This window comes from Phoenix dactylifera, chromosome 5 (assembly GCF_051530095.1).
Source record: "Phoenix dactylifera cultivar Ajwa chromosome 5, Ajwa_hap1_PhDact_Kaust_v1.1, whole genome shotgun sequence".
Lineage (NCBI taxonomy): Eukaryota > Viridiplantae > Streptophyta > Magnoliopsida > Arecales > Arecaceae > Phoenix > Phoenix dactylifera.
In genome coordinates, this window is record NC_143194.1 from 4,156,417 (window position 1) to 4,166,552 (window position 10,136).

General features: G+C 35.1%; 1 protein-coding gene across 4 annotated transcripts in view; it reads right to left on the reverse strand.

The window, feature by feature from the left end:
- Window positions 1-3,765: 3,765 nt before the first annotated feature.
- Window positions 3,766-10,136, reverse strand: part of UBP26 (ubiquitin-specific protease 26) — a 35,431-nt gene continuing 29,060 nt past the window's right edge. For 3 of the 4 annotated variants that reach the window (XM_008793671.4, XM_026805246.3, XM_026805245.3), the window contains exons 13-15: window positions 8,909-9,050; window positions 8,608-8,818; window positions 3,881-4,137 (exon numbers count right to left, since the gene is read on the reverse strand). In XM_008793671.4, coding sequence (XP_008791893.1) covers window positions 8,706-8,818; window positions 8,909-9,050 — 255 coding nt within the window. In that variant the 3' untranslated portion in view covers window positions 3,881-4,137; window positions 8,608-8,705. Of the gene's footprint in view, window positions 4,138-8,607; window positions 8,819-8,908; window positions 9,051-10,136 lie in introns of all 4 variants that reach the window. The other variant, XM_017843196.4, reaches the window with a different exon arrangement.

A 10,136-nucleotide genomic window follows, 5' to 3' on the forward strand; every position in this document is an offset into this window, starting at 1 on the left:
CTGGCTTCCTGATTTCTGATAACAAATCTGGCACCATACCTGCCATCCTTCTTGATGCTACCATCGAATCGAGTCTTTGTTAACATATCCTAGGCGTGGATCACATTATCATAAAGGAGGACTCAACCACAGTGATCGAATAGATTCAGGAGTCAGGCTGTGATGCAAGCAGGTTGCGACTGATACATGACATTCGCAGATTCTTGAGAGAGTGCATCTCTCACCGAGCTACCCATGCCTTCCGAGAGGTTAATAGTGTAGTGGATTGGATGGCATCCTTTGTGGCACACACTCTGGAGTTTTTGTTTGGGATATTCACGTCACAGTGTCGGCTTCGATGTATTTTCTCATTCTCTCTGGCTTTATGGGCTGCACTCACATCCGGTTCGTGTGACGCATCGATGTACCAAAAAAAATAATAATAAGAAAAAAACAAGGAGAGACTTGCATTAAAGAGTATGACCTCATTCCTTTTCACCATGCAATGTTGGCGACACCTGTCGATCCAAATAATTGAATAAAACTTGCAAGTCTTTCCTTCCAAATACCTCTTTGTTTCCTAAAACATTTAAGCGAAATATCACTGTAAAAAAAAGTTAGATGGTTATTTATACCTGAGCTTAGATGATTATTTAATCATATCCTTGGTCGCTACATGAAACTACTATTGTTATTACCGTAACACTATTTGCATTTGAGGTTGACATACATGACTTACATGTTCCTGTGAGATATTGGGATTAGTATTGATAATTGCAGAAGCTTGCTGAATCCACATGAGAACTAGCTTGGTAAAGTTGAGGCTGCATTGTTAGCCAATCCTCTGTATATTATCCTCATAAAAAAAAATTTGAACATTGTCCCAATTTTAAATCGGAAGTCTAGAGGATGTAAAGTATATTTAGCATGGAATACATCGTATAGTGTATGGTTAGATTAAGTACAAGTCACTAAAATTTCCATTATTTCAATGTGATGTTAATAAGAGGAAGTGCTTCATACGCACATATATACTGTAGTTTTATGATAATTCTCTATCAAAAGAGAAAAACTTAGCACAGGATGATGCAACATGTGCAATTGTATGTTCTTTAACTTTATGGATGAAAGTGTGGGAGGTCACCGGAGGCTAAAAAAGGTTGGGCACTACATGGAGCCATCCAAGTTGTATGAAGAAAAAAGAAGGAAAAGACTTTCAAATGGAGCAATAGCTTTAGAAAGGGGACTCACGCCCCCGACCCGAGTTCATAGGTTGTGTTAACTACCTCATACTCATAGAGAACCCTCCCTACAAGCATGCCGGACGTCGCAACATGATATCATAAACATGCGGCGGGATAATCCTAAATGATAATATGCAAATTTTTATTTCAATAACTAACTCAACATTTAAATGTCTCACAATTTTAATATTATTCTAAGGTAATACATCAATTTAAATGAACTCAAATTTAAGATAATTTGTGTAAAAATTCTACTACTCCCTCTCGGATATTGAAAACCCCAATCAGGCTAATTCTCTCAATACGTAAAATAATAAAAAATCGTATAATGAGCTAGACAACTCAGTAAGCAATCAAATGAATAATAATTTGTAGAAAATAAGTACTAATATACAAATCAAAACATCTTCAAAGTAGTGTTCAGGAATAAAAAAGAAACTCTCGCTGTCTGGACTGTTGAGGATAGAAATAAATTCTCATCTACATTAGACGATTATGTTGATGATGATCAAGACGTCAAAAATGACGTGAATTATTTAGGTAAAAACCGTATTTAATTGCCTACAATGACTTCAAGCAAGACCCAAGAATTCTAAATTATTTGTTTTTATTTATCAAATGAGAAACACTTTCAAGCACTTTGCTTCAACATGAGACCCTCCCAGTAAGTTGTACATGCGATGCACTTTGATTCAATTGTTCCAACGCCGTATACTAATTTATGTATCGTTTCAGGGTTCAATAATAAAAATATTAGCATATGGGAAAAACTTGAGGACCTTTTTTCGAATCTGTCCCATTTTCTATAAGAAAAATTAAAAATCTGAGGTAAAAGAATACAAGATGTCGCAAGGAAATTTAGAACATATTCGAGTTGGTTTATCAGGAACGGACATACGTGATCGTATAAAGTGGGAGTAGGATGTAGAAACTTTTTTGGACCGTTCAGGTGAAGGGCTATATTCTAGTTGGTAAAAATGAGTTCAAGTTATATTGAAGAATTCCGAGCTATCTAGTTTTATTTATCGCACGAGAAACACTAATAAGGACTTGATATCTAGCATGAGACCCTCACAGTATCCTTTTATTGTTCTGATGCCACATACATTCCAGTGAAACTATTTTGTTATATTTTCTATTATAATCTTTTAGCACTTCTGATTTCTTTAAAGTTTCGGGTTCAGCAATAAAACTGTTGGTATATCGGGACAAATACGAAGAGCTTCCTTTTTAAATTCATTACTTTTTTCTAAAAGAACTAGAAGCCTAAGATAGAATTCAGAACTTATAGTTTCTCACCTATATAGATTATTTTTTGGAGTTATCAAGATATGAAAAATGAAATGGACTGTTTAGGTGATAGACTATGTTGTAGTTGCAAACAAAGATTTCAATTTAGATCTAAGAATTTGTTACACGAGAAACACTTGCAAACACATGACATCCAATATGAGACATGAGATGCTTGTTGCTTTAATTGTTCCAATGACATAGATCTCATCCTATCATTTGCTGTCACACATAACTTATTATCAAATTCAAATTAACATCATATTCAAAGCAAAGACAAAAACAGTTTTTTACGGAGAAGTAACACTTCATGATGCTTACATGTTTTCAGAGATTAGAGTTGAATTACGTAGATTTTAGCTTACATGGCTCAGTTCAATTCCCACTCCAATTTAATTTGGAAATGGGTAAAAAGAAACCATGGGTGACTCCATATTTATTAAAATTTAGAAAAATAAATGCTGCCAAAAGCTTATTTGGTTCGCAGAAAGAGCTCTCTCTTATTGGAATGTTTTTTTTTTTTTTGAAAAGTTAATGCCTGAGTATATGATGCCCGAAAAAAGGGCTTTTGTATATTTAGTTGACAATGAAAAATTAGCATATTAAAAATCGTTAAACATCTATTTTTTAAAAAAATTAGGTAAAATATCTATTATGCCCTTAATAAAAGAAAAGATCTTATTTCATTCTTTTTAAAAGCTGAAGAGTATTGTTGGAGAAAAAATTATCCCAATTTTCAGCCGATGAAAATAGAACATTTCTATATTCTATATGAATTTTTTTTCTCATGAAATATGATAATCTTATTATCATTGAAAAGCTATTTTTTCATTTCTCTTTTCTAGAAACTCCTACTAAATATGAATTTCTTTTTTTTTTTGTTGACTACACCTTCCCCTCTCCTCCTGTGAATCAAACAAATCCTTGTAATCTTAAGTTAGTGCCTCCTCTTCCCATGAATCAAAGAGTCCTTATGATCTTAAGCTAGGCCATGCTTCCAAAGTTTGGTATGCTTGCACGACACATCTTAGAGCCTGCTCCCTTGCTCTATCCCGCCATGTCAGACTCATAGCTAGGACTAGGAGAAGACTCATGTCCATCAAGACATAGGTAGACTCATGTCCAAGCTTGCATTCCCACATCATCTTCATTTTCAACCCTTTGAATCATTTACATGTGTTTGTTTGTCACTACAATTGGGTTACAAAATCAAGCTCAACGTCATTTATGCATTCATTCTAATAGTTGGTTCTTTCTCTTTGAATTGGATTTGGACCTCACGAAGGTAACTTTTATTCTATGGGAAAGGATAAAGCATCCTCATGGTTAACAGAAAAGGGCAGATACATAAACGGTAAGAAAGTTCGAAGCCCCAATATAAATGCATTATGGCCACAGAGAGTACAAGCAACAAAATCCCCTGACAACAACTATAGAAGAGCCATCTCCCTTCATTTCTTCTCTTGAGATGGTTAATTACAGAGGTCAGGTAGAAAAATGGCAGCCTGTGCTTTCACAACTCACAACAAGTTAAGTACAAGAATCGAAGCCCTAATGCGGAGTCTGTAAACTCCACACATGTAAAACCAGCTTGGTGCCTCCAATGTTCCTCAATCTTACACACCTGCAAAATTAGAAGGGAAGAATTAAAAACAACATAACTGATGGCCAGAGAGAGAGAGAGAGAGCGCACAAGTATAAAGGTCCTAGAGGATTTCGAACGGTTTAACCTTAATTAGCATATACTTATAGATAAAGTTTAGCAAATAATGATTTAGCCTAGTTGGTGAAACATATACTCTGCATCAAGTTACCTGCTAGAGCTCTATTCATTACCCGCCATTTCAAGCCACTGCCTTAATACTTTCCTATCCATTATGACTTACCACAACCTGTCCACATTTCCTCCAGAATTTCTTGGATCAGCATATGTTTTCCATTTTACTACAACATCAGATAATAGGATGGAAAAATATCCACAACAGGACAAATATCTGGAGCACTTCTATCACTGTTTGAGAAGCAAACATGTTTAATTAGTAAGTACTTCCATCTTAGTTTGAGATGGGCAGCAGTCACTTGCAGTGCAGCTCTTGCCAGAACTATTAATAACAAAAGATCAACATAGATAGGTACCAAAGGATGTCAACTTGAAAATACAAAAGGAGGCCAGTCACTTGCAGTGCCACTCTTGCCAGTGCTAGCAAGGAACAAGAGATCAACATAGGCAGGGAGCTGAGGACGTCAGGTTGAAAATACAAACAAATATGTTCTCCATGGCAGGCATGCACGTTTCGCGCGCGCGCGCGCACATGGAGAGAGAGAGAATGAACTGACAGGAAAAACTATCAAAGAGAGCTTGGCCAACCGAACACTGTCAACGCTGGACGGTAGCTGAGACCATAACATGTCCCAAAACAAAGGGCAACATTTAGAAAAGAAAATGTAGCATCATTTAGACAATTTATTGGAAGAGAAGTGAAACAACCACTTGAAACAGATTGGATTATGTTCAAAGGTTATCCAAAGATATTGGAAAGCTCAGTGATGATGAACATATAAAAATTAACAATGGTTATTGAAATATCAAAAGCTCAAATGGAATTCAAAAAATTGAAGTCCAACTTCAAGTAATGACAGAGAACAATTAACTTAGAAGACTTCTGACTATGGAAAGTATGCCTATTCATACAATACCTCCATGCAAGAAGATTGCAGGAATCACAAGTCCACAGATCCCTCAGACCCTAATTTCCAGCATACTGGAAACATCTATTTCAGTGAATACTATTAATGCCCCTGTCGTTAGCACACCATCATTAACCATTGCTGCTGCCACAGCTGTATAGTGCTCATGTAGTAAATTCATGTTTTGATCGAACTAATTGTGGAGTGAACCATTAGAACCTCTCTGACCTATTTGCAGCTAAATTGAACTCAAAAACAATACTAATATTAAGCTTTTATTTGATACAAATTTACATTTTTAAAACTATTTTATTTCTTCTATAAAATTATGAAAAGGAGAGACAGCATCAACAGAACACCAACCAGAAGGGTAAAGGTGAACTAGAAGATAGAGGAGAGGCATTAGTAGTGACCAGCAAAACTAATCCAGATCCAAGGAGTTGCTAACCATGGTCAGCAATCAGGGTGGAGGGCTCAAGGTGGCAGTTGGATAGCTAGAGACAAGGTGGCTCAGCAACAGTGGAACATGCTGAGGCCACAAGCAGGGTTCCAAGGAGGCAGAGTGCAGGAAGAGAGAAAGACTAGGACACAGAAAACAGAGCAGATGAAAGAGGGGAGGACCAAAGGATAGGGAGCAAAAAAATGGCTGGAATACTATGACACCCCATACATTTCTAAATTTAATATCATATTTTATTTATTTTATTTTATTTATACTTATGTGAATGTGTTTAATTTGTGTTTGTTAAGACTATTAAGAACTGGTGGCATTAGACTAGAATTTAAGATTTAGTGGTACATGCTGAGGATTCGACCCAAAAAGCTCTAATTGACCATAACTCAAAAACCGTGTAGAAATTTTGAGTGAAACCAATTACACATCAAAGTAGACTTCAAGAGCTTCCGAACAGGAATTTATTTTAGCATATTTGAACTTAAAACGGCCAATTTATGACTTTGAAATTGGGCCTTCTGTGCAGAGCCGTTATAGCAGTTATAACAGGTTAATAGGTTGCCATTGAACCTGAAGCGAATTTTTTTTAAATTTTTTATACCAATTTTAAACTTTAAGAAATTCTAGAAACCCTATTGTTCTTTGTACTGCATTAGAGAAAAAAAAAGGGAAGGAAAGCTCAGCCTTCAAAGGAAGGTTAAAAGGGAGGAAAAAGAGTTGCAAAGGATTCTAAATCTATATATTTCTTCAATATATAGGACTCTAAATCTAGAAAATGCCAAGATTTAATTCTCTTTTTAAGGGGTTGGAGCAGCTGCTCTGCAGGGTAGCATACTTGAAGGCCGAATTATGGAAATTTTTTCAGGCTTGATATAGATTTTAGACGCATTTTTTTATGGATTGAAGGCCTATATGTTAACTACTTCCAGATTTAAGTAAAAAAATCGACTGTAGGCCAACTTTTCGTAGCAAACATTCTTTGCTGCCAGCAATAACAGATTTCTAGTACTAATAGATGTAATCATTTTTAGCGTATGCATTGATTGCCTAGAGGCTTAAGGATTCTTTGGGGTTGTGATAGAGTTGCTATTGAACCATAGAAAGCCTTATTAAGGGTTTCCATGATAAAGGATTCTATAAAGTAGTAAAGCAAATTAGTCTAAGTGAGAGTAGGCAAATTTGGATTCTTTTAATAGTTTTTAAATGATTTTCATTCTAGGACAAAATTGAAAGCTATTTGAGCTTGGAGAGTATTAGTGACTGATTTACAAAGAGTAAGAATAAAAACTCATGTCATAACTTTCATCCCCCTTTCTTTGATTATGCCTTAAGTGATATAAATTTGTGATTCATATATGTTGAAGTCAGAATTATATAAGACTATTGTCCTGGCTAACAGGGACTGCATTGTTAGCCTTCAGCACTGATGCTCTGGGACCTAAAGTTATGGGCACTCTTTGTACCCTATTCAATGAGTCCAATTTGTATGTGCCCCTGCTCAAGGAAAACTATGTGCTCGTGAGAGTTTGTGCAACCCAACTAATAGAAAGTCTGTTTAATATTTAGTCTATATATGGACTGACCTATTTCTTTGTTAATATGGAGAAAATATGAATTCAATATGAATTCTTTGATATAATACTTGGCTTGTTGCATCTGTTTATCATTGATCTTCTTTCATTGAACTTCATATCTCATGAAGGATGGAGGTTAGTCCTTTAATAATAGCTCGTGAAGGACATATGACTATTTTATTGGAAGCTGCTTGAAAAGTCTTTCAGTTTATTTTCCTTTTATGCTGCTGACCTTAAGGGTCAAGGGACTATTACTTGCTTATACTTAATATAAACTTTGAGAGACAAATTCTAAATTTCAGTAAGTGTTTAGGATTAAGACATCTTTTATAGTAAATATTTTAGTGGTTTTTTGCAGTTCGAGGTTGTAGCAACATTGAAAGTGTTTCCAAATGCTATTTTACTGCTGAAATAATTTAAGGAATGTTAAAACTTATGGATTATAATTTTGTTATTAGATTGTTATAGGCCACATTCACAAACATTAATATCTTTTGATTTTGGGCCATGACAAATACAGTCAATAATATCTCTGTTTAAGTCATAATCCCATATGAACTATTTTTTATTGTTCAAGTATACAAACCCACTTTTAATTTGTTTGTTTTGCTTCTCCCCCTTAACAAGGAAAAAGACTGTTCTTGGTAATAGACAAAAGAATATCATAGAAAGTAGTTTGCCTTGTAAGAATACTATTATTAGATTATATACTTATATAAATTTTATAACTTTCTAAAGGTAATATGTAATGCATTTACATATTATGTGTATATATGTACAATTATATTATAAGCTTATAAATATCATATACAACAAAAACAATATTAATGATTTCAGACCTCGGGGAACCTACATCTAGATCTGACCCATTTACTTTTCACTTTGGGTCGAGTTGGGCCTCTTTCAAGTCAGATCCACATCATGCACATCTAACAGTCCAGAATCAGATCAACGAACTATTTTCGGTTGGGTCCTATCAGGTCCAACCAGGTCAGGCCTATTCCCACAAGATCCAAATCCAACACAGTTAGATTTTGGATCTTGGACTGCACATCATTCCCAGTTTTGGCATGAAGAAAGATAAATTGGGTTAATATGGAGATTCTCGACACTGCACCCCTTAGTGATTTTCAGTCTGTGATTTTTTTTCAGGAATAGAATTGTGGTTGTTGTTATGGTCATTAATATGGAAAATCATTTCTATAGGGATTAGTTTTCTTTGGTTCTTGATTTTTTTTTTAAAAAAAGAAGCCTATGATGAGAAAAGAAAATTCAAATCAAAACAGAAGTAATTGAAAACAAAGAACTGGAAACAGTGTAATGAGACCTAAAATTTTAGCTTTAAAACAGATGAACAAGAGAAGACAACTCATCTCACCTTTATATAGCCAACATGAAGGCCCAGGATCATGCTTGTTTCTGAAAGTCACTAGCAAAGGTTGAAGCACCAGTCGCTTGGTTCAAAACAAACAGCAATCAACCAGATGATGTATCCTGAAAGGCCTGAACTGACACATCCGATGTCAAGAGAGTTCCACGGAAGCCTTCCTCAGCTTGCTGCAAGTCAATCTTTTGTTCAGAAAGTTCATCTGTAAACAAGAAAGAGAGGTAAAATAAACCACCTGCACATAGGCATACTTTTCCTTTCCAAGAATACTTGACCGGTATGACTGTATTACCAGCTATATCACGATTCTCATGGATCTCAGAGTCTGTGACCCAAAGGACATCTCCGGGGAATACACTTTTATCAGCAAGAGTAGCAGAATCACCTTCAATCTCTACAGTCCCTTTGTGAAGCTTCTGGTTCTCCTTAACAACCTTCAAATGTTTGATGATATATTTTTAGAATAGTGAAGATAACAAGAATTATGCAGTTCAAACACCATAAACAATCATTCTTTTAACTAAATACAACTGTGGATGTTTCATATAATGAAGATATAGTCAAGAACATGGAAGAGACTCTATGATGCATGCACATGTTTACATGCTTGAGTTGGGAGGATTTTATACCAAAATATAAAGCAAAAGAAATAGGAAACTTTTGTTTTGGCCATAATAAATATTCAAAATCGAAGTCAACTAATGGCATCCATAAATAAAATGTGTGTTTCATTGACTAAACATTTTCCAACAGAAGGCATCTGAAACACTTAATCAAAATTAAAATGAATAATGACTTTCCCACTGAACCTACAAGGTACAGTGCACAAAAGACACATGTGCCATAATGAAACACTTAAAAAATTTAACACCATAATTATGGAATAGCATGAATCACTCTATGCAGGTCATAAAAAATGTGCATAATTTTAAGCTCAACTCCTTTCTAGAACTTCTAAACATTCTTCATCAACATGGCCATACCATCTCAAGTTGGCACACCATCACTTTATACTCTTATTCTTTTGCTTCCTCAGTTGCAGTTGTTACTTTTTCTATCAAAAAATAATGCTCCAAAAAAATGTAAATCCCCCAACATTAATACCATGATATTTAGCTTGTGTTTGGATACTTTTTTTTACCCAACAACCTAAACCATACAACACCAGGAGTCTAATTGCTGCCTTACATGATTCCTCCAACACCAAGAGCAAGCATTGGCAACAGAACTCTAGAAGCACCTCCACTCTTCATGAGCTCCCCTTTTCTTCTTAGAAATATCTATAGTTATTTCCTATTATTTTTGTTCCAAGATAACAAGTAAAATCTAATTCTCATTTTCATAGCCATTAAAATCACATCCCACATATCCTGTTTCGATAATAATATTTAGGCCCCCGACCTCCACAATCCAGTGCTTTCCGCCCAATCCCAATATAGCAATCATCTATTTTCTGATGTCTTTAGTTAAGACTATTTTTTATGACATTGTGTTGTGCACAAATAAATACAAAACAAAAT